General features: G+C 35.6%; 1 protein-coding gene across 1 annotated transcript in view; it reads left to right on the top strand.

The window, feature by feature from the left end:
- The window catches only part of POLQ (DNA polymerase theta), a 130,129-nt gene that overhangs the window by 94,239 nt on the left and 9,812 nt on the right, over positions 1-26,078 (top strand). The window contains exons 20-27 of the mRNA XM_059391041.1: positions 2,895-3,088; positions 6,994-7,131; positions 8,408-8,582; positions 11,043-11,157; positions 11,942-12,063; positions 18,327-18,511; positions 20,740-20,851; positions 25,908-26,032. Of these exons, the coding sequence (XP_059247024.1) occupies positions 2,895-3,088; positions 6,994-7,131; positions 8,408-8,582; positions 11,043-11,157; positions 11,942-12,063; positions 18,327-18,511; positions 20,740-20,851; positions 25,908-26,032 (1,166 nt within the window). The remainder of the gene's footprint in view (positions 1-2,894; positions 3,089-6,993; positions 7,132-8,407; positions 8,583-11,042; positions 11,158-11,941; positions 12,064-18,326; positions 18,512-20,739; positions 20,852-25,907; positions 26,033-26,078) is intronic.

Here is a 26,078-nt window from a genome sequence, read left to right as displayed (position 1 = left end):
TACTGTTATGCTGAAAAGAAATAAATAATTAAAAAAAAAAGAATCTAACATTTGGTGCTGGTGATATGGATTAGTCTGTAACTTTTTATGAACATTTGTTGCCCATTAACAAAATTAAAAGCTTTCAATATCTTTGGGAGGGAACTTTTCCACTCTTAAAGACAATTTTTCATCTATAGGAAAAGGAAATTATGGTTTTCCTTTCCAGAAAAGTATAAGAAACAATCTAGATTTGGTATTTTTAACTTTTACAATTCCAGTGTGCCTTGAAAGCACCTTTTTTAATGCAAATAATCAAAAGTGAGTGACCAGGAGTTATTAAATGCATTCTTGTACATTGCAGAGTCTTTCTTATTCAGAGTCCATAGAATAGAAGCACATTGAGATAAAGTTTTTAGAGAGAATGTAAACAACTGTCAAATTTTTTTGAAAATGATTATTTCAGGATGTCCTTGAAGGATCTCTAGAATCTTCATCTTTTTCTTTTCTCATTTCTTGCCTGTTGGGTGGGTATGTTCTAGCAGCTGACTTCTCCCACTCTGAGCTGATTTTTGTTTGGGTGTGACTCAATTTTAATAACAGTGTGACTTTGCTCAATGTGACTTAGGACCAAATATCCTGTTCTCGTTACATGGCTCAGTTAGGTCCTTTCTAGAGTGGTTTGAACATAGATGATTTTCTAGAGATGGAGTGAGTTGGTTTCTGTCTTTTTTAAAGTGGATCTCAACTATACAGATTTGTATTTGTCATAATCTTTCTTTCATGTACACTATCATCATTGATTGTCTTATTTTTTTAAAATATGTAATATCTGTTAATTCCCACTTTTAATAATAGACATTTGTGTCTACCTATTGTGGTCCTCCTTTCTTGCACATCCCAAATTTTATGTTTATCATTCCCTTTTTATTTTAAATTTTATTTATTTTTTAATTTAAAAAATTTAGCATATATATACTAATAAATTTTAGCATATGTGTGTGTGTGTGTATACATTTGTTAAAATATATCCAAACAATATATTATTATGTATTATTAGTTTTGCTTGTTTCTGAGCTTTATAAAACACATATCACATTGGGACTAGCTCTTCTTACCCAGTATCATCCTAGTAAGATTCATGCATGTTATTGTAAGAATCTATAATTTATTCATTTTCACTGCTGTGTCATATATCACTGGGTGAGTGTGCCAAAATTTATGTGTCCCTTTTCCTGTTGATGAATATTTGGGTTGTTTCTTTTTTTGTTTTATCTTGTTTTTGTTTTTTTGTTTTGCTATAACAAGTAGTTCTGTATACATATTCTTACACATATACAAGTTTCCTAGTACATGTAGGCAAGAATTTCTTTTGAGTGTGGAATTGCTCTTTTGAGTGTGGAATTCTTATGAATTTCCATTCATAAGAACAGAAATATTCAACTTTATAAGATTATGCTAAATTGTTTTCCAAAATAGTCTATACCTTTATTTTCTAAACAACAATGTGAAAGAAATCTTGCTGATTAATATTGTCTCAACTTTGCCAATTTATCAGCTATAAAATGGCTGTAATTTTTCTTTCTTGTGCTTTGTTTTTGGTAACAAAGTTATTCTAGTTTCATGGGATGAGTTGATAGATATAATCTCTTTTTTTCTTTTGGAGGAGGAGTTTATATATTGTAGAAATGGTGTGTTTGTTCCTTGAAATTTTGGTACCATTTATCTATAAATTGTTGCTTTGTGGAAATATTTTTAGCTAATACTTTGATTTCTTTAATAAGTGTAAGATTATTCAATTATATCTTTATGTTTTGGTAAACTCTATTTTTATTATATTATTATAATATAATATATTTTTATTATCATAAACTATATTTTTAAGAATAATCCATTTCATCTAGATTTTCAAATTTATTGTCATTAAGCTATTGCTGATTTTTTAATACATCTATGCTTTATCTGTTACATTGCCTTTTTCTTTCACCATATTTATTGTTTAATCTTACTAGAAGTTTATTCAGTTTTTCAGTCTTTCCAATGAATCAACTTTTGCCTTTGATTTTTAGTTCTGACTTTATTTTGCAGCCCCTTTTCTAAATTCATAAATATGACACTAAGCATATTAGTTTTCAAATCATTTTTTTCTTTTCTAATTGAGGTATTAAAGGCTATAAATTTCCTTCAAAGCTCTAGTTGCATAATATCTTAAAAATTTTGACCTGTAATGTTTTCATTTTATCTTAAGTACTTATTAACATTTTTTGTTATGACACTTTTGACTCCTAAGTTATTTAGAAGATTGGTTTTCAATTTCAAATATTTGGAAATGTTTTATTTGTATTTTTTAATATTCAAACTTAATTGTGTTGTGGTTAAAAAGCACGGCTACTCTTTTGAGAAGTGTCAGCAGATAGACAAATACTCTGCTTCTTAGTTCAGGAATCTTTATTCTTTGGTAAGAGCATTGGGAAATAAAAAACCTCCATTTTTAGTTCTTTATGTAAGCATGCATACCATGGAACCAGGAATATTGGAAATAATTTCAGGATGTTAACTCATTGTAGTCAGTTTAGCAAATAAGTTTGGTACTCATGCTCTTATGAAGAATAGAAGCAGAAACATTATCTTGGGAGAAATGCAGTCTCTCATAGTCCAGACTAGTTACAAGATTGTGTTTTTCTGCTCTCCATATAGACAAGGGTAGTAGTCTAGTGCTGAAGTAGAAAAGTAGGAAATACTTTTATGCCTTTCCTTGTTGGCCTGAGAGTGCTGCTCATGAGACTGGATCATGAAGAATAACTTGAGTAGCATCTCTGAATTTGCCTAGAAAAATTCCATCTGTGTTTAGGTGATGATGTTGATCTAGTCACTTTACTGGTGAATTAATGTTTTAGTTTTCTTTTTTCTTCCAGGTATTTTTTGTAAAGTGGAAATGCCCTCTCAGTACTGCTTGGCTTTGCTAGAACTAAATGGAATTGGCTTCAGTACCGCAGAATGTGAAAGTCAGAAACATGTAATGCAAGCCAAGCTGGATGCAATCGAGTCTCAGGCCTATCAACTAGCTGGACACAGTTTTTCCTTCACCAGTTCAGATGACATAGCTGAGGTTGTATCACGGGAATGGGGAATTTTAGAATTAAAAATTATGTGTGTGTGTGTGTGTATTTCCTAAATGTGTTTGTGTAAACACCGAAGACACCAAAGAGCACAGTTCAAAAAAACTAGTTATCAGAGTGCTTTGGAGATAGAATATTCTAGCTTCTAATTTATAAGTTCTATCTGTGTTTACGAGATAAGAAGTTAGTAAAGAAGTCTCCTAGAATGTATGCTTCGTGAGATTTGCCTAGAACAGAGGAAAAGTAAAGTAAATACTTGTTGAACAAATGATCCATAATGATTGTTACATAACAGTGTAGTTGTTTCTCCATGAAGTTAGTAATTTCATGAACTCTCACCCCTTCCATACCCTAAAATCCCTTTTTGGACAATAAAATTAGACATTTTGCTCAGTTGTTACTGAAAAAGGAATTTGGGAATTGTTTTAAAATCTAAATAAGATTTTTATAAACTTAACATAAATTTGGACACACTTTATTCTTATTTTTATTTTCAGAGGTTGGAGTTCTATTCTTTCCTTTCCCCACCACAGTCCACAAAGGATGGTTGGGTTGTTGTGGAAGGGTTACAAATATAGGGTGGGTGCTTATACTTGATAGCCTTGAAGTTCAGGTGTATTGTAGATGAAATTCAGTAATGTAGCATGTTGTGAAGACCATAGACTTTCAGGCTAGACTTCGTGGGTTTGAATCCCATCCCCTCCACTTATTAACCCTGTAACCTGGAACAATACATCAACTCTTTGTATCTCAATTTCTACATCAGTAAACTGGGTTATGATAGGAATACCTCATAGAATTGTTGTGAGGAATAAATGATGAATATAAAACACTTAGAATAATGCCCATCTCATAGTAAATGTTCAGTAAATGTTACATAGACTCATAAAAAATGCCCTTTTTATAAAGCCACAATGTTATATGTTTTTAAAAAATGAGGAATTTTGTTTTTCCAAATAACAGGGTACATTTGTATGGAATTCAGTAGTGCTGTTTTTTTGTTTGTTTTGTATAATTTTTTCTTTTGAGTTCTTTAGCTTGGAGCTCCCCAACCAATACCTAATTGAATGCACATAAAATTACATAGGGACCTTATGAAAAACAGAGCATCTCTGGATTTCAGCACAAGTAGGCTTAGGACAAAGGCAGGAATCCGTCCCCTTGTGATTCAGATACTAACGCCATAGGCCTAGACCAAACTCTGGGCCAGAATAAAAGGCCTTTGATGTTAATGGCTTGTTCTTAGGCCTTCATTTTAAATGGAAGTTATATTTAAGGTAATCTAACAGTTTCACATATTGATTAGTTAATCCTTGGTAATTTTAAGGGGAATCTTTGAACTGGGCAGGATAGTTCAAATCATCTAGAGTTGAGCTGTCCAGTACAGGAACCACTAGCCACTTATAGCTATTTAAATTTAAATTAATTGGTACACCTGGTGATGCAGTCAGTTAAGCCTCTTTGATTCAGGTCATGATACCAGGGTCCTGGGATGAGCCCCACATCAGGCTCCTTGTTTGGCAGGGTGTCTGTTTCTCCCCCTGACTCTGCTGCTCCCCATGTTTGTGCTCTGTCTCTCTCTAATAAAATAAACAAATAAAATCTTTAAAAGTAAATCAATTTAACTTAATTAAAATTAATTTAAATATATCAGTTCAGTTCCTTAGTTATGTTAGCCACATTTTAAATGTTCAATAACCACATGTGATAAGTGGCTACCATAATGGAGAGTGCAAATATAGAACAATTTCATTATTGCAGAAAGTTATTTTGGATGGTCCTGGCCTAGAGTGGGGATTGGCAGACTATAGCATGTGGGCCAGATTTGTTCTGCCACCTTTTTTGTAAATAAAATTCATTGGAGCATAACCACACTTATTCATTTACTTACTGTCTATGGCTCTTTTTGGTCTGTAGTGGCAAAGCTGAGAAGTTGTGACAGACAGTAAAACCTGCAAAGCTGAAAATATCTGTTATCTGGCCCTTTTGGGGAAAACTTTGCCAATCTCTGGTCTAGATGGAAGCATGAATTAGAGAAAAAGAAAAATGACATTTGAGTTAGAGGACTATGGGTTCTAATTCTTAATTTTTCTACATTCATTATGGCCATGTAACTTGAAGCAAGTTTCTCCAACTGGTGTAAACTTTTCAGAAATGTCGCAGAATTTTTGTACATATGACATGAGATGACACATGTTAAAGCTCCAAGCATGATGGCTGACACATAGTGGGTGCTCAGTAAACATTAGTGCCTCTTACCCTCATCCAGTTCAACCCCCTCATTTCACAGATGTATTCATTGAGACCTGGAGAGGTAATTTATATGAAGTTTTCACAATTAATTCTGAAGGTTTCACCAAAAACAGAAATCTAAGATAAACAGCTTATAAATATTAAGGTGAGACCTTTGAGTTGTCCTAATTATGGTAGGTCTCTCTTCCTGGATTGTTGATTTATTATAACTTTAAAAATAATGTTTCGATTTCCTATTGAATTATTTGATTCTCTTTCCTTTCCTGACATTTATATACTCTTTGATATCTGTACTAGAGTTGCCTGATAAAATACAGCACATTCAGCTGAATTTGAATTTCAGATAAACAATGAACAATATTTTAATGTATAAGTATGCCCCATGCAGTTCAAAATTTGCATTACCACACAACCCTGATCCCTACACATGCAGCCCCATATAACACAATTTTGAGGAAAAATAGTTACTAACATCACTAGCAAGCCTCAGTATCATTCATACCTAAGACTCCAGTTATTCCTACTACTTAAAATTAGAACCAGATCTTTGTTTATACCATCACTGCTATTCTAGAGAATAACAAATACAGATACAGATAACACAGACCTATCTTTCCTTCTATCCCTTATCCAACTTGTGGCCAATAAAGATTCTTATATAATGCAAATGTTCTTAATTTTTAGGATTACTAAGTGGGAAAATAATCCAAGGTTCACTAAAGCCCACTCAAGGCATATGAATGAATGAATGGAAGTAGTAGATAGTATTCTGAATTGCCTGAGTTTTAAACCCTGTAAATTGAGCTAGTGATTTTAGGTGTACATGGAATATTCCTTCTGCTCCAGTACCTGGATCCTGGATGTCCTGTGTAGGCTTAGTTTCTTCAGTAGGTACTTATTAGCTCCCCTAGCTGTCATTATTGATCTCTACATTGGGTTGGCCACTTTCCCCTGACTTTTTGTGTCCAGGGTTTCATAGGGTCTAGTCTTACTGTGGTGGAAGCAAATGGCTTTTTTGATCCCTTTCTACCTCCATGTTCTCTGATTTTTGTGATCATATAATAGCAACAAAGTCTCCCATGTTGGCCCTCACTGAGGCTTAAATGACTAAGCAACCATGTTGAGTATTTAGGAGAGTTCACAGTCTTCAGAGAAACCTAAAGTCTCAAGGTCAGTAGCTTATTTATCACTTGTTCAGTGATAAATAAAACTCAGCCTGAGCCCTGCCCTCAACTCAGCATCCCTCCCCCCACCCCAGTAGCTCACCCCAGAACCCAAAGAGCAGGTCTGCCATACCCTTAGGCCCTAACCCTAACCCTTGGTTGGGTCTTCAGGCATCCGCCCCAGAGGCCTGGTCTTCATTCCCTCCATATGGGGGGATACAGTGTATACATTTCTGTGTTCTTTACTGTTTAAAAGCCTCTAATCAATATTAATCTTATTGTGCCTAAATTAGGTTATAGATTGCCTACTTGACATACAAATTTTCATTGTCATTATTTATTAAATGTGGTAATTTATAAAAAGTTCTCCCAACCCATGTTGAATTGTATGGATCTTCTCAAATGACTTTTTAAAATGTTTTGTGAATGACAATGCTTGTGATTTGATTCTTGACTAAAGAAGCATTAATTTCTTGCAGGTTTTATTTTTGGAATTGAAGTTGCCACCAAATGGAGAAATAAAAAATCAAAGCAGCAAGAAAACTCTGGGTTCTACCAGAAGGGGGAATGACAATGGACGCAAGCTAAAGCTGGGAAAACAGTTCAGCACTAGTAAGGTGCTCTTTGGGACAGTTGCAGGGCAGAATTTTATTTACTTTTAGCATTTAGCATTTTGACTTACTTTTAGAATGAAGATGAAGTCAAGACCCAGACTTTAGAATGAAGATGAAGTCAAGACCCATTCAAATGATAGCTCATCATTTGAATGTATCCAGATAAAAACAAATTAGTTTGTGTTTTGGCTTTCTGCAAAACTGCAGAGACATTCCATCATGGAAAATCTGGACCCAAATCTGATTTAGCAGTTGTGTCCTTCCTATCATTAAAGTGTTATAATGGTGTATGAACTCAGACCCTTAGTCACTATTTAGTTATTGACATCTGCTATTCTTGGACTTCAAGTATAATATAATTTGAATAGTATAGGAACATGAACAAAGATGTGAAAGAATTTAAAAAGAAAAAAAAGCCATTACAAATAAATATGTTTTTTCAATTATAGGGCAAAATTTATATATTTTTTTCAGTTATAGGGCAAAATTATAGGGCAAAAGTTAACATGAGTTTAAGAATCTAATCTACTAATTTCAAAGTGAAAGTGTAAATTACAATCCATGGAAACTGTATGCTTAGGAGAGAAGAGAGAAAGTGCTTATTGTTATATTTTTACTGAATGAATTTTCAGAAATAACTAGGGTAGAAAGTATCACCATAACAGTCAAGGAAAGAGCAGTCCAAGTTGCCATTTTGACCCCACTGTCATTAACTATGACTTACCTGACCTAGGGAAGTTTCCACAGTTTCATTCTGTAACAGAACTTTTTGTTTTATCTACCCCTCTAACCTCACAAGTTCCTGTTTCTTCAGTTTACCCAAACTCTGTAGCATAGAAAGTTTAGTTTTAGAGAGGAATGTCTTCTGACTTCCTTGATATGGAAATGATCACAGTATTAGGGCAAAAGGGAAAAAAATGAGAAACTTCCAATCACATGAGAATAGAGGAAGAAAATATAGACAAAGGAAAGACGATACAGATTCTTGGGTGGTGTGAGACTGGGCAATTACAGTACCTTGCTAAGTTGACATTGATTTTTTTTTTAAGGTAGATCTAAGTTGATATTATTTGGCATTAACATGTTTGCATTTTACCATCTATAGTTACTATAGTTTTATCATTATGGTGATGCAAAAACCCAAACAGTAATTTTGAGTTGTAGATATAGGAGTTAACAAATTTAGTTTTGAGATTATATTATTTACCTAAGAGAGAGTCTAGTTTGCTATGGAATTTGGACAAGAATCTGATCTTACTTCATTATATTTCTTTGGCAGGATGTTTTAAATAAATTAAAGGAATTACATCCTTTACCAGGCTTGATATTAGAGTGGAGAAGAATCACAAATGCGATTACCAAAGTGGTCTTTCCTCTGCAGCGGGAAAAGCGTCTAAATCCTTTTCTTGGAATGGAAAGAATCTATCCTGTATCACAGTCACACACTGCTACAGGTAATGAGAAATCTTAAATATGGATAATATTCGATTTTGAAAGAAAACTTTTCTTATATAATATTTGCTTTGGTGAGCAAAGAATTCAAGTGTTGATCATTGGACTCTGTGAAGTTCCATAAACATTTATGAAACACGTCCTACATCCAGAATATAGATGGATACTATTTGTAGAGATGAGATTTAGTAAGATAGAGTTTCAGCTTTCAAGTACTGTATAGAGTAACTAGAATGTCTGAGACTGTGCTTCAGATTAATATTTATTTGAGTCAGTCATCTAATTTCAGTCCAAGCCCTCTCCTGAACCTCCCAAGAGTCTCTCTGATGAATCTAGGTAATGCTGGAGGGCATCTGTGTAATAGATGAATGTCTTATTTTACTTAACCAGAAAACAGCTGTAGAATCTTTGGGGTATCTCATAGCACTTTTGGGATGGGTATGAGTAACCTAACCTAGTAAGGAAGAAAACATTCTTGTGCTAGGCAGTGCAAAGCTAAGTATCTGCCAAATGCAATGTGCATTAGAAGAAAGGACAGCATTAATTCTCATTGGAGAGACAGTTTGGTGGTATAGAATGTGGGCTTTGATATCTGACTTTTACAAGGTTTGAATCTTTATTCAAGGTAGCTTTGTGCCTGAGTGTCCTCCTGTGTAAAACACAATAATAATAGTCTCACTTCACCAGGACATGCTGAGGATTAAATAGGCTAATACATTTCAAGTGTTTAGAATAGAGCAGAGCACTTTGTGTGGGCTCCTTACCAGCTGTTGCTATTATTATGGAAGGAAGCACCAGGAGGGGTTGCTTCTTTCTGTGCTGTTTATTCCCTGTTCTAAACAAATTCTTTCCCTTCTTCCGTATTTAGCTAAACTCTTAGATCACCATAGCCATTTCTTGCCCTGTTGGTGTTTAAATTTCATTTTGAAATATATGCTAATGATGTAAACTTATGTAAAAAATATCCTTGGTGAAAAACCAAAACCAGCCCAGAGTTCCTTTTTTTTAAAATAATTTTTCATTTTTTTATTAACGTAAAATGTATTATTAGCCCCAGGGGTACAGGTCTGTAAAGCCCAGAGTTTCTAAAGGTGTTGCATTTATCTGTTGCTAATAAAGTAGAGAGAAAGTAATAATTTCCTTTTTTTCTGATTGTTTTTCACCATACTATGCCTACATTTAAAGAATATTTTGGAAATACAAGCTTACCTAAGCAAAGCATAGCCATTTCATTATTAGAATTCATCTCCATGATGCTACATTCATATTTTATAATTTTATTTGTCATCTTATTTGTCTGCTAGTGTTAGTCTCATTAATTCAAAAAATGGACCTGAATATTAAATATTATTATAGAAAACAAGACAGTGTGCTGAGTCAGCAAGAGACTTGAATGCCTTCTGCTGTTGGCTAGTTTTATAACATTGAAGAGGGCATTTAATGGCAATAAGTATATTAATACCTACCATTCATTGAGCAGTAATTTTTCTTAAAAGCTAAATAACAAGGACATATATCAGGGGTTTGTTCAGAAAAAGAATATCTGAGGTACCTAAAATGTCTGACTCATCAAAAGAAGCGGAAATTATATATATTAGCTGGTAGAGAGCCATTAAAATGAAGAGCATATCATAAAACAGAAGATTTTGCTATATATGTTTTGTAAAACTACAATAACAGAATCAATTACCCAGACTCTTTGAATACTGCTTATGTGTTTCAGAAAAATTCAACCAATAAATAAACAAAAACTATAAAATATTTGGGGAGAAATAAAGGCTATAAGCATTAAAACATACAGCTTTTTCTTTCCTAGAAAGTTCATTAATCTCTTGATTCTAGTCTCTAGCTTTGTCAGTGCTACCACTGGTTCTCTTGCTGAGTGAGGATGGTCATGAAGGAAGGTGGCCAGGTGATGTCTGGCAAGTGATGTTCTAGTCATTACTTCTCACTACTCCATCTTCTACAGATTAGCTGGCTTCTTGGGCACCGGATTATCCCTTTCCAGCAGCCAGTTGCTCTTTTGCTTCATATCCTCTGTGTCTTGTGCATTCCTGAGTTTTGAAGGTTCTGACAGTCATTTTTCCTAGGATCCATTTGATTAGTCTTTACTCATTAATACCCCTGCTAACATTCATATAGTGCTGACAGCTGGTATTCATTTTAGCACAGAACTAGTTCAAACTATCAAATTACTTCTTATCATGGGCTTATTTTCTAGAGAGCTAGGTTAATGTAAAACATTTTATTGTAGTTGATGCATATATTCACTTACATTGGGATTGGTCTTGTACTTATTTTATCATTGTTAGATGCATGAACATAATGGAAAATATTTAATTATAAATTTATTTTAGTTTAGCAGGGTGAAAATGCGTAATTCAGAAATGCAATTACTGTGAAAATAAATGTCAGATCCCCTCAAACCTCTCAATTTTCTGTCTTCACTCTCTTGATTTTAGGACGAATAACCTTTACAGAACCAAATATTCAGAATGTGCCAAGAGATTTTGAGATCAAAATGCCAACACTAGTAGGAGAGAGCCCACCTTCCCAAGCCCTACTTCCCATGAACAGGTAGATGCAGTTTCTCTGTATTTGTGTTAATATATTTCTGTGAATATGAAAGGTTCAAAACAAGGCTAGTGGATAAAATAATGAAGTTAGTTTAATTTTCTGTTTTGGGCATACACATTTCTAGGTACTATCCATTTAAAATCCCGAGTCTGCCTATAAAGAAGCTAGTTGATGGTGAAAGACTGAAAACCTGGACCACTAATTAAATAATCAGCATGCTACAGAGAAGAGTTTAACTATGTCAAGAACCTCTCCCCCCTTCCACCCTCCCTAAATTCACATGATGGGAAGGAAAAGCATAGATAATTTATGTTAGATATGGCCAAAAAGATTTGTTGATTTGAACTAAATGTCAATAATTTTTTCAGAAGCACTTTGTGGCAAAAGCTGTTACAGAAATACATTATTTCGTGTTTAAATTAATGTTTGCTAAAAAAGAAAATCTAGTATCTATGTTAAGCTTTAAAGTGAGTTTCAGGGGCACTGGGTGGCTCAGTGGGTTAAAGCCTCTGTCTTTGGCTCAGGTCATGATCCTGGGGTCCTAGGATCGAGCCCCGTATCAGGCTTTCTCAGCGGGGAGCCTGCTTCTCCCTCTCTCTCTCTGCCTCCTAGTGATCTCTGTCTGTCAAATAAATAAATAAATAAATAAATCTTTAAAGTGAGTTTCAAATGATAAAGTTTTTAAGTTTCCTAGATGAAACTGTTGACTTCACTGAAAAATGAGAACTTTCTCATATATTTGAGACTGCTTCATGTCTAGCTGCTGATATTGTTTGCCTGACAGAGGAAGAGATAAAAAGAGCCGTGGCCTGAACTCTAGATACCAGGCACAGATGGAGGAGAGAGCCCCAGACAGAGGAATGCCATTTTCAGTAAGCATGCGGCATGCTTTTGTGCCTTTTCCAGGTAAGGTAGTAGATGGTTTTTTGAGCTTCTCATTGCTATGGAAATGGTTTTCAAAGCACTGATAAAGCCTGCATTATGAATAAGACTCAGAAATATGCATTGGTCCCTCCATCTTTCCTCTCTTTGGTGTAGCCTGTTTTTCCCTTTGTGTAGCCAAGTTGTCAGTCAGTCATTGTCTTCATGATCTGCTGTGTGGAAAACTCCTGTGGTGTATGCTTGTCAACAACAGTCTACTGAATGTTTTCCAAGGTGATTGTAAACTTTTTTGCAAAGTCCAGCAGATTTCATTAATCCTTGTACTCTTTGACAGACCCTTGTACAGACTCTTCTGTACAGCATTTTATACAAAATGTTAATTAACCCTCACTTACCTCAATTTCTGTTCTCCCTAGATCTCTAAGGGCACAATTTTCTTGTTTCTCTGATGTGCTTTGCTATTTTGCTTCTCTCCTCTGCACACCACTGTTTCCTATTGCAGGGGTAACCCCCAAGGCTGTCCTTCTCTTGCCTGACCTCTTTAGTACTCTAGTCACAGGCCTTTCATGAAAGGATGAACTCAATAAACTCTAGTCATGAGACATTTGGAAGTCAAGATCTAACTTCCAAATCATCCCTACTATTTGTATACAAATTCGGTCCTTTATCTTCTGCCAGTTGGCAGGTCTGGGTGAGTGCAGTTAACCATCTGAATTGGTTTTATTTCTGTCATAAAATATTCTAAGGAGGAATTTAGGTCCATGACAGTGTCACCTGGTTGGTAATTTTCCGTTTTGCTTTTTAAGTGTGAGCTATCAGCACTATATCATTATAACCATTTTTAAGTGTTCAGTTCTTGGCATTAAGTACCCATCATGGTGGTTTGTGCATCCATCATCACCATCCATCCCCAGAACTTTTTCATCTTCCATAACTGAAACTCTCTATCTATTGAACAGTAACTCTCCCCCCATACTGTCAGTTCCCAGTCCCTGGCAGCTACCATTCTACTGTCTCTGTGAATTTGACTACTTGAGGTATCTCCTATAAGTGGATTATACAGTATTTGTCTTTTTTTGTGTCTGGTTTATTTCTCTTAGCATCATGTCTTCAAGATTCATTCGTGTTATAGTATTTGTCAGATCAGAATTTCTGTTCTTTTTGGGTGCCTGGGTGGCTCAGTGGGTTAAGCCTCTACCTTCGGCTCAGGTCATGATCTCAGGGTTGTGGGACTGAGGCCTGCATCAGGCTCTCTGCTCAGTGCAGAGCCTGCTTCCCCCTCTCTCTGTGCCTGCCTCTCTGCCCACTTGTGATCTCTCTCTCCTTCTGTCAAAAAAATAAATAAAATGTTTTAAAAAAAGAATTTCCGTTCTATTTAAGGCTGAATAATATTTGATTGTATGTATATATCTTATTTTGTTTATCTGTTCATTCATCAATTTATTCCTACCTAAACAATAAAATTGTATTTAACATGACAATATTTTATACTGCTTTTTAAAATTTTTTAAGTTCATTGAAATTTAATGTATATGGATTAAATCCAAAAATTTCTGTCATTTAGATGTAGTGTTTAGTCCATTGACATCTAAAGTAATCATTGGCATACAGTTGATTTAATTCTACTGTCTTGTTATTTGTATTTTATTTATTTATCTGTTCTTTATTTTTTAAAGCTTTAAGTGACTACTTTTATTGTTCTTTTTATTTCCTCTATTGTCTTATTAACTATCTTAAATATTTCAGAATATACAATATGTATATATGTATTCCATCACATACTGTCTTCAAATAATCTTACACCACTTCATCTGTAAAGTTTTTTCCATTTCCCCTCTTATATAATAGATTTAATTTCTATGACTTATAAACTCTGCCATAGTTATTACTTTTGCTTCTAAAAGTCTATTATCTTTCAAAGAAATCAAGAAATTAAAAAAGTGTCTTTTCTACCTGTCCACTTTTTACCATTTCTGGCACTTTTTGTTTCTTGGAGTAATTCAAGGAATCTTGAAGTACTTCCTCCAGAGTACTTCCTTTAAGGTTTCTTATAATGCAGTTCTACTGACAGTGATTTATTCCAGCATTCCCATGTCCCTATATTTCTTTATTTTATCCTCACTTTTGAAAGATAATTTTATGTGATGTAGATTTTTAGATTTACAGTCCTTCTCCTTCTGCACTTTAAATATATATTTCCACTAACTTCTGGTTTGTATTATTTCTATTGAGAAGTACACCATCATTTTTCTTGCTCCTCCAAGATAATATAACTAACTTTCCCTGGATGCTTTTTAAATTTTTTTATTGAGAATCTTTGGGTAGTTTTTCATGCTTCGCTTTCAAGACTTTGGAGTTTGCTGGATATCCTAAGTTGGCTTAGTCTTTTTCTTAAATATATGTGCTTATATTTTTCAGTAAATTTGAAACATTTTCAACCATTATTTCTTGTAATTTTTAAATTTTTTATATTCTCTTATTTTTTTTTTTAATATTTTGTTGATTTATTTGAGAGAGAGAGAAGCAGAGGGAGAGGGAGAAGCAGGCTTCATGCCAAACAGGGAGCCCAATGAAGGGCTCAATCCCAGGATCCTGGGATCATGACCTGAGCCAAAGGCAGGTGCTTAACCAACTGAATCACCTAGGTACCCCTCTTATAATTTTTTTTTAAGATTTTATTTATTCATTTGACAGAGCAATCACAAGTAGACAGAGGGGTAGGCAGAGAAAGAGGGAGAAGCAGGCTCCCCGCCAAGCAGAGAGCCCCATGTGGGGCTTGATCCCAAGATCCTGAGATCATGACCCGAGCCAAAGGCAGAGGCTTAACCCACTGAGCCACCCAGGTGCCCCCCCCACCTTGTAATTTTTTTAAGAGATTTATTTATTTGAAAGAGAATAAGAGAGAGGCGTGTGCAAGCATGGGGGTGGGGCAGAGGGAGAGAATCATCAAAAAGACTCCCCAGCTGAGCACAAAACCCCATGCAGGACTTGATCCATGACCTATGAGATCATGACCTTAGCTAAAACCAAGAGTCAGACACTTAAACAACTGAGCCACCCAGATGTCCCACTTGTAATATTTTTTGTTCATTTCTCTCTCCTCTTTCCTTTCTTCTTTTTGCTCCAAATATACATATGTAATACCACTTGGTATTGCCCCACAGGTGACTAAAACTTTTTTCTTTTTTATTCTCCCTCCTTTTTTTTTAAAATCCTGTGCTACAATGTATACTTTCTATTGACTCTTAAATATGTTCATGGATTTGTCTTCTACAGTGTCTAATTGCTGTCATATCCTTCTAGTTAATTTTACATTTCACATATTGCATTTTTAGCTTTAGAATTTTCATTTGATTTTTTGTCTGGTTTTTATTACCTTACAGAAATTCACTATTTATTACATCATTATATGCATATTTCTTTAAATTCCTGAACATTATCTATGGTAGCTACTTAAAATTCCACTATCTCTTAATTTTGGGGTCATTTTTATATTGATTAAATATTCTCCTGCTCAGAGTCACATTTTCCTGGATCTTCTTATGTCTAGTATTTTTTTTAAATTGTGTGCTGGACATTATGGTTGCTACATTATTGATTTGGGATTTTGTAGTCTTTAATAATAACTGTCATAATAAATGTCATTAATAACATTTTCCTCTGCCAGACAATTACTTTCACATTCATCTTGATCATTTTGTGACTTTTAAAGCTTTGTTAGCAAATGTTTAAAGTGGCTTTTTTTCTAGGGCCAGATTAGCCCCGATTGTAAGCTGTGGCCTTGTTGAGGTCTCTACTTGGTGCTCAACATGTTAACAAGGTCTGTCTACTTGGTCTGGTCACAGCTTGAACATCTCTCAACGTTCAAGAGATTGTTGTTCAAGTAGTTGTTCAGCTGACAACTATGTGATGGTGGCTGTTTCTTTGGTAGCAGTTATTTCTTTAGTATGGTTTTTTGGTCTGGTTTTCTGAACTTTTTGCTCCTTCAGTATTTGGTCAAATTACCATAAATTCTAGCCTCCTTGGTAGGCACAAACTCTAGCCTCTGCTTCCTCAGCTCAGATCATAGTGCTTTGTTTCATCTCTCCTTCACTGCAATGTGTTCTGGTAAATTCCTCCTTTCAGAAATCTGAGACTATTGCATGGCTCACCTTGTCCCCTCTCTCCTCCCTGCTTCTTAGAGATTGTAGTCCTGCACTGTCTATTCTAACATCTGAGAACAGATTTGTCAGTTTTTTCTTATTTTATGGCAGGAAGGCCATAAAAATTGTGGTCATTTGTTTTAAATATTATATGTTTTTAATATTGTTTATTCATTCACATAGTTTCAAAATCAAAATATATAAAAGGTATGTATTAAGAAGTTCGCTTCCTTTCATGTCCTAGCTATCCTATTGCCTATAGCTCTTCTAGACGACCTCCTATATGAGTTTCTTATATATTCTTGTATTTTCTATGCAGTATATGCAAATATGAATATGTAATATTTTCTCCTCCTATTCTTACACAAAAATAAAGATTCCAGATACACTGTTATGTGCCTTTTTTCATTTAATGTTTTTGTAGTGGAGAGTTTTGATTATCAGTAAATAAATTTGAACGTAAACCAGTTTAATCTCTGTGCAGGTCATCTGTGTAACAAACTGTGGGTCTGCTGATTCACAGAGTAAACCTGATCAATTTTGGTAGATATTGTTGAATTGCATTGTAATAGGGGGCAGTAACCATTTAGTTCCCAATAACAGTGTTTTTTTCTCTACCTTGCCACAGAATGTGCCACCTAATTTCTGGATTTTTGCAGTTTAAGTAGAGAAAAATTGTTTCTTCCTATAGTTTTAGTTCACATTTCTTTTATTGTGAATGAAGTTGAGCATTCTTTAGTATGTTTAAGGTTCTTTTGATTGTTTCTGTGAATGCTTCTTTATATTTTCTCTTGTTCTTGATTTGTAGCATGCCTTTTTTATAATATGGCAATGAGTGTGTGGTCATATCTGTCGCATTTTCCCTCCTTTTTTCTTAGCCACAATCTTTTTAATTTTATTTTTGCCATGTGTATCTAATCCAGTCATTTCCATTACATAGGTAAACTCTGAATTCTCTAAGTAATCCTCCACATATCAACCCCTTGACTGTTTCCACTGAATTTTTTTTCTTTTTTTAATTTTAATTTTTTAAATTTAAACTTTATTTTATTTTTTCAGTGTTCCAAGATTCATTGTTTATGCATCACACCCAGTGCTCCATGCAAACGTGCCCTCGTTAACACCCACCACCAGGCTCACCCAACCCCTCCACCCCGCCTCCAAAACCCTCAGTTTGTTTCTCAGAGTCCACAGTCCACTGAATGTTTTTATTGTCAAAGCAGAGCATATGTTTCTTTCAGGCCCACTTAAAATGTACACACATTGCAAACCAGTTTCTTCATTCATTCAACAACTATTTAAGGAGCTATGAAGTACCAGAACTGTGCAAAGGTTTTTTTGTTGTTGTTGTTGTTTTTAATGTTTTATTTATTTATTTGAAGAGAGAGCACAAGTAGGCAGAACGGCAGGCAGAGGGAGAGGCTCCCTGCTGGTCAGGGAGGGTGACACGGGGCTCAATCCCAGGATCCTGGGATCATGACCTGAGTTGAGGGCAGATGCTTAACTGACTGAGCCACCCAGGCAAATGTTTTGCATAGAATGCAAAAGAAAATTAAGTATCCCATGCCTAATGGCTCTGTGCTATGTGGAAGAGGCACAAAAGGACCACTTTAGATTATGTGTCAGAGGCTGCAGAAACACTGAGGAAAGCACTAGCATAGTGGTTTAAGGGGCAGAAGTCAGGGGTCACAAATCACATATTCTTGAAAGCTGAACAGAAAAAAAATTAAGTTGCAGAACTGAATTGCATCACATTAAGAGCAAGATTTTAACTTTTGGGCACATAATGTCTTTTTTTTTTTTTTAATGTTCAGTTAGCCAACATATAGTACATTACTAGTTTTTGATATAACGTTCAGTGATTTATTAGTTGCATATAACACCCAGCTCTCATCACCACATGTGCCCTCCTTAATACCCATCACCCAGTTATCCCATCCCCCAACCCCTCTCCTTCTGTAACCCTGTTTGTTTCGTGGAGTCTTTTCTGGTTTGTCTCCCTCTCTGATTTCCTCCCCTTCAGTTTTCCCTCCCTTCCCCTAATCTTATGGTTCTAAGTTAGAACTAAATTTTTGTCATCCTGCTCAACTGTATAAAATGTGGACTTATCTTTGTACCAGCTTTTCTAAAACATTTCTATTTCAGGTGGCTTAATATTAGCTGCTGATTACTCTCAACTTGAACTGAGGATCTTGGCTCATTTATCCCACGATCGTCGCCTCATTCAAGTATTAAACACTGGAGCTGATGTTTTCAGGAGTATTGCAGCTGAGTGGAAGATGATTGAGCCAGAGTCTGTTGGGGATGATCTGAGGCAACAAGCAAAGCAGGTGAACATGTTTAACATATATGAGAATTTTAATGATTAAAAAAATTTTTTAAATGCCTTGGTTATTTGCAATTGAAGAATGATGATTTCTCCATCTGTGGATCTTTCAAACCATATTCAGCTGAGCTTGTCTCATGGTATTCATTATACTCTTCTTCATAGAGTCAGTAGAAAGAATCAGATAGACTTTGTCTGAGGCTACCTCACATAAGGAAAGCCAACCACATTAGTGGTAGATATCTTGGTGGTAGTAGTTGTTATTTATGTGTATGTTTGTGTATTTTAAAAAAAATGTCTTTCTCATCTGTAAACATTTTCATCTTTTTATTTTTACAGGTGTTCTCTAAATGTTTATTGAAAAAAATCACTGAACTGTGGATTATAATTAATAACTGATAAGCTTTTTCATTTTTTGAGGTCATTGGTTAGCTAATCCAGATTTCAAACTTTATACTTTCCTTGGACTTTTCAAGTGGGTCCATCTTAGTTCCTACTCCTGGATGACTGTCATGCACAGAGAAAGTCAAAGGCCACATTTATACCATTTTCTGGCCGCTATTGACACTGATACTTCTTTCACCACTTGGCCTGTGGGAAATCTGATGCCATTTTTGAGAAAATAGGATTGCTGGCTGCGGCAAAAGACCATCACTCCCACCTTTAAGATCCTGCTGTGTTAGTTTTGCATTTATACTTCTAGTTACTCAGAGCTTTAAGTCTTCACTGGCTCATTAGATATGAAACCCTTCCTCTCACCATTGCCTGTTTAGCACCAGCACGTTTCTTCCATTCTTAGAAAACCAGCTTTGCCCTCTCTGTTTAATAATCTCTGGGTTCCTGCATTCAACAAGAATCGAACCCTGGATAAAGAGGTAATGTTCCAGTACTTAACCTTCATAATAAACCCATGAAATAGGTATAATTATTGTTCCCATTTTAAATAGGCATAAAGAGAAGCATCAGAAGTTAGTAATTTGCTTAAGATCATACAGCTATAAGTGGTGGAGTCAGGATGAGCTCAAAATGGCAGAACTTAGACATTCTGACTTTATCACCCAAACACTCATCCACTGATGATATCTGCCTCTTTTTCATAAGTTCTTGCATGACTTAATAGTGTTTATGCTCTGCACTATCTACTCCTTGGGTCTGGCTGAGATCTCAGCCAGTGCTATGTACTACCCAAGTTTAAAAAAAAAAAAAAAAAAAGAAAAGTCACAGTAAAATAAAATGTAGAAACACCTAAAAGGAAAAGATAAAAGGAGGAAAAAAAATCTTTCTCAATGTATTAAAAAAGACAGGGAAAGGACAAAAACTTCTAGTTATTTTATCACATTAAAAGTAGCTTGGGACTCTGATAATCATCTTTTACAAGCTATCTTTTAAAATTATATTTAATGACATTTATATGAACTTGCTTTATGCTAGTTTTCTGATCACTTAAGAGGTAATAATTTAGTAATTAAACAATTCCATGATGCAGGTATTACTATCCTCATGGATGAAGAAATCGAGGTATAAGAATTTAGGTAGCTTCTGCAAGATAATCTTATAAATTATGCAACTAGGATTTAAACCCAGACAATACTTATTATTAAATTTACAATTTCCTACTGACCTATTTTAACTATTCCTATTACTCCCAAAATTTCCTCAGGAATTTGTTTAGCCCAACTGAATTCTGCAGTTGTGGGATATTAGGAGGTGGTGTGGTGGGAAGCATATTTATTTCCAGTGAAGTATTCCCTATTATCCAACCCTGAAGCCTTCTCTTCCTGCTCTGTCCTATGCAAGAGCCAGGAGAGGAATTTTTGTAATGCTTCTCTTTCCTGACTCCTGGGCACTTCTCTAAGCAGAAGTTAATGTGCTATTTTAGGAGTAGAAAGCTGCTCTGAAGACTACTGGATACATGACAAAGAGTCAGAACCAAATCTTCCCTTTTAAATCACTAGGATTAGTTTCTTAAAACACACACACAGTCATATTTATTCACGTTCTTTTCTTCCTCCCCCAGCCTCAAAGTATTGTTAAAAGGCAAAAAAGAGAAAAGATGTTCACTGGATATCAGGTTCTATGAGTTTAACCTACCCAAAGCATATCTAATCATTTATTTGACACACTATGAAATAAAAAGCTTACCAAATTTCAATTCTGATCAACTTTTTATATTTGCAGCTTATGTAGTTATGACCTCTAATTTACTTATTGAGTGTGATGACTCCTTTTCAGATTTGCTATGGAATCATTTATGGAATGGGTGCTAAATCTTTGGCAGAGCAGATGGGCATTAAAGAAAATGATGCTGCTTGCTATATTGATTCCTTCAAATCCAGATATACAGGTAAAGAAACATTAAATATTGTTTTCTTCTAGATACTAGTCAATTATCTTGCCATATTAATTGAAAAAATAGTGCTAAAAATTTTCTGTTAACATTTCTATTACTGAGAAGTTTTCACCAGATATTGTTAATTAAATAACAATCCTTATGATTATTTACTAAGATGGTCTTCTTTCATAAAAATAGGAACAAAAATGGGATTAAAAAAACCCCAATTTTTGTATATGCTAGTTTGTCATTGTGAATATGCCATAAAACCTTGAAATTGTGCTATGCTTTAGGTTTAATAGCTTCAATTCGAAGCAATAAACCATTGATTAAATGTACCAGGAACTGTGAAAGAACAAGAGCAGTTTGAGTATTATTGTTTTAAATTATCTTGTCTTTTGGCAATTTATTGAGGTATAATTTACATAACAGTAAAATTTACCCTTTTTAGATGTATATTTGTATAAGTTTTTGCAAATGCACAGAGTCCTATAACCTACACCACAACCTGGATATGGAATCATGACCATATCATCCCAGAAAGTTACTTCAGTCCCCAACTTCATACCCTTTGTAATCAGCCCTGACCTCAGTCCCCAAAGAAAACTTTATTCACATATGACATGATCTTATACATAGAAAATCATTTGAATTCTATGAAACAACTATTAGAGCAAATAACTACATTTAAAAATGTCCCACTGTACAAGGGTTTTTTTTTTTTTTTTAAGATTTTATTTATTTATTTGAGAGAGAGCACAAGCAGGGGTTGGGGGAGTGGAAGAGGGAGAGGGGAAAGCAGACTCCCTCCTCAGTGTAGAGCCTGATGCAGGGTTGGATCCCAGGATCCTGAGATCATGACCTGATCCAAAGTCAGCCGCTTAGCCCACTGAGCCACCCAGGTGCCCCATCCCCATATAAAGTTAATTTTTAAAAATCATTTGGATTTTTGTATACTAGTAATTAGTGAATGGAGTAAAAATAAAACCATTATGATAACATCAAAATACATGAAATATGTGGGATAAATTCAACAGTATGTGTAAGACTTTACTGAAAATTCTAAAACAATCCTGAAAGAAATTGAAGATACTTAGATAAATGTGAAGTTTACCATGTTATTAGAAAGTACAATATTATTGTGATGACAATTTTCTAAAAATTGTCCTATAGATTCAATTTAATTCCAGTCAATAGTCCATTAGATTTTTGTGTCGAATTTGACAAATTGATCTTAAATTTAAATGGAAATTTAAAGGACCTGGAATAACTAGGAAAATTTGGGGGGGAAAAATACTATGTTGAGTGCTAACACTCCCTGGGTTCAAAACTTAACATAAAACTACAGTAATCAAAGTAGGCATAAGAGTAGACATAGGAAAAAATGGATCACAATAAATGGTTCAGAAATAGACCTATACGTATATGGTGGATTTATTTTCAACAGTCACCATGGTAACTCAATGGAGCAAAGATGGTCATGTCAACAATTGGTTCTAGAACAACTGGAGACAAGTATGGGAAAAAAATGAACTTCAACTATTATACTATATTCCAAAGTTAGCTTCATATGGAGCATAGATTCAAAAGTAAAAGCTAAAATTATAAATCTTCCAGAAGAAAATAGGAGAAGAAAACTTTGTGACATTGAGGTAGGCAAAGATTTCTTTGGTGATAATTACACCAAATTAAACATAAAATGCAAACATAGGTAAAAGACACCATTAAGCAAATCTAAGGACAAGCCACAAAAGAGAAGATATTTACAGTTTCTGTTGTCTAATGAACTTGCATCAAGAATATATAAAACACTCTTATAACCCAATGCTGAGAAGGCAAACAATCCAATAAAATAAAGGCCAAAAGATGTGAACTGTTAGGGTCTGTGATCAAAGGAACGAGACTGACACAAAGCGAAAATCAAACAAAGCTTTATTTCATGCCAAGCATCGAAAATCAAACTGACTGGTAGAGGGCATCTCTTACGAAGAGAGGACAACGATGACCCCAACAAGGCCGCTCCCCAGAAGGCCGTTCCCAGGACGGGGCCGCTTACTGACGAGGCCACTCCCCAGACGAGGCCACTGGAAGAGGCGACAATGACGACCCCCGACAAGGTCACTCCGGACAAGGCCGCTCGCCGGCGAGGCCATTCCCTGGATGGGGCCACTCCCAAGAAGAGGCCACTCTAGACGAGGCCATTCCCAGGATGAGGCCGCTGCTGACGAGGCCGCTCCCCGGAGGGAGCCACTCCCCAGAATGATGCGGCTCTGGCGTGGCCACTCGCAGCAGCACCACGACTAGGGTGGCGAGGCCGCTGGGTGGCAAGGCTGCTGGCGGCGAGTCTGTTCGCTGCGGCACCACTGCCTACGACTACGATGACCAGGATGACCTCGATGCTCCCGACGACCATGATGACAACGACCTCCGACTCTCCCGAAGACTACCCTAAGGCTATCCCAATGGCTATTCTAGCTATTCTAACTCCTCCTACTACTCCTCAGCCTCACAGACTAACCTTTATATAGGTGGTTGAGCCCAGCCCACACACAGGTGGCCAATGGGATTTCAATTCACCACAGTAAATATATGCGCGCCCCACTGATTGGATGTCTCCATCCGGCCTGGCCTGTCCCGATATCTGGGGTTTGCAACTAAGTTCCTCTGGCTAACCAGGCCCTTACATGAACAGACAAAAAAAGATAAATGAATGACCACGTCGAACATTATCAGTAGTCATCAGGGAAAAGCAAATTAAAACCACAAAGAGATATCATTACAAAAACACTAGAATGGCTAAAATAAAAAACACTATTTTTTTTACATTGCTGGTTGAGTTGTAAAATGGTACAACCACTTTGGAAAATGCTATGACTCTTTTATATAGAGTGAAACAATAATGTGATCCTGCAACTTTACTATTGCATATTTATCCAAGAAAAATGAAAACATATCCAAAGAAAGACTTGTATGTAAATGTTATAGCATTTTTATTCCTAACAACCAAATGTCTATGAACAGGATCATGGATAAACAAATTTTGGCGTATCTCCGCTATGGAATACTACTTAGCAAAAGAAAACAAACTCAAATAAGAATGTACAGTATAAGTCAATTTTTATGAATTTTAAGACCATGAAAGACTAAAATATAGTGTTTTAAAGCAGATCAGTGAGAGTTTGAGGCTGATAATGGGGGGCTGACTGTAAAGGTGATAAAAATGTTTCATATCTTGTAGTGTACCTTTGTTAAAATGCATCTAGCTATTCACCTAATGTGGGTTACTTCTACTGTATGTAAACTGTATAACAGGAATGATTTTTTTGTTTTTATGTAAATTCCAGTTAGTTAACATGCAGTATAATATTAGTTTCAGGTGTGCAATACAGTGATTCAACACTTTCATACATCCATCACCTGGTGCTCATCACAGTACACTTCTTAATCCCCTTTCCTACTCACCCATCCCTCACCCACCTCCCTTCTGGTAACCATCAATGTGTTCTCTAGAGTTGAGAATCTGTTTCCTGCTTTGCCTCCCCCCACCCTTCCCTTTGGTTGCTTTTTTAAAAGTAGTTCTTTCAGCCTCTGAATATTTGAGGGCCTCTGACAATCGTAAGGTAAGAGAATTTGTAGAGATGTATTCTCTTCAATCTCATCATTTTCTTTGCTCTTCTCTCAATAGTAACACAGTAATTCTTAGAAAAAGGTGACAGCCTTATTGCTTTCTAAAATTCTTACGCTGGTGGTTGAATATCACCAACAGCTTCAGTTGACAGGGTTTTCTCTCCTTCCTTTCACCCACAGTCTCCTCAAATGTCTCTCCTGTGCCAGCCACACATGGAAATCCTCAAATGAGGTGTTTTAGTTAGGAGTTATTAGTGTTTATTATTTAGGATGAGCAGAGCTGTGAGAAAGCAGAGACTGCACATATGAATAAAGATAGATCAGTTAGGGTGCCTGGGTGGCTCAGTGGGTTAAGACTTGGCCTTCAGCTCAGGTCATGATCCCAGGATCCTGGGATCGAGTCCCGCATTGGACTCTCTTCTCAGCAGGGGGCCTGCTTCCCTCTCTCTCTCTCTCTCTCTCTGCCTACTTGTGATTTCTCTCTGTCAAATAAATAAATAAAATCTTTAAAAAAAAAAAAAAGATCAGTTAGAGAAGACTTCTCTAACTCAGAGACAGGAATGAGCAGTGAAGACATTGGCTGGCCTGGAACAACACACTCACCCTAAAGATCTATAGGACATAATAATGAGCCTATATTGCAAAGGGAATATGAATGTGTTTCAATAGTATACTATACATAGTCTTTTTAAACTTTTAAAAAGTGAATTGTATATATTCCTAATGAAGTATTTATTATTTGTGTATTAATTGCAGTAAGGTCCTATTTGGATTGTAGCTTAGATGCTAACAAGGAGCTGTTAATGTTTGCAGCCTGGAAGTGGTAAGACCAAAGAGTAAAAGATTAACACAATCAAAGAATAGAAGCCTGTGAAAAGTACCATGGAATAGTCTTAAGATCCTAGGTTTTAGTACCTGCTCTTGTTCTGGAGTTTAGTTTAATGTTTTTTGTTCGTGATAGAGTTAGAGTATGTCATTTTTTTTTTAAGATTTTATTTATTTATTTGACAGACAGAGGTCTCAAGTAGAGAGGCAGGCAGAGAGAGAAAGAGAGGGAAGCAGACTCCCTGCTGAGCAGAGAGCCCGATACAGGACTCGATCCCAGGACCCTGAGATCATGACCTGAGCCGAAGGCAGTGGCTTAACCCACTGAGCCACCCGGGTGCCCTAGAGTATGTCATTTCTAAAGTCCCTTTAGTATCTAACTTTCTGAGTCTGCAAAAAGGAAATGAAAGTTTATATGCAAGGTTTTGCATATAAACAAAAAGGGAATGAAAAGTTTATATGCAAAAAGGGAATGAAAGTTTACATGTGAAATTTTGATGATGCAATATAATTTGAAGAATCATGGTAGGGTTTTGGCATATTTCACTATATTGAAGCTAGTGAATGAGCTTAAGAATGGACTTTGGTTATAATTATTTTTGTGTTTTCTTTGTAGGCATTAATCATTTCATGAAAGAGACAGTGAAAAATTGTAAAAGAAGTGGGTTTGTTCAGACCATTTTGGGAAGGCGTAGATATTTACCAGGAATCAATGACAACAACCCTTATCATAAAGCTCACGTATGTTGAAATGTCTCTGGATTTTTAACTTAGTATTTTAATGACA

Source organism: Mustela nigripes, chromosome 2 (assembly GCF_022355385.1).
Source record: "Mustela nigripes isolate SB6536 chromosome 2, MUSNIG.SB6536, whole genome shotgun sequence".
Lineage (NCBI taxonomy): Eukaryota > Metazoa > Chordata > Mammalia > Carnivora > Mustelidae > Mustela > Mustela nigripes.
The sequence above is the reverse complement of the archived record's forward strand: the minus strand, read 5'-3'. Positions and strand labels throughout refer to the sequence as shown.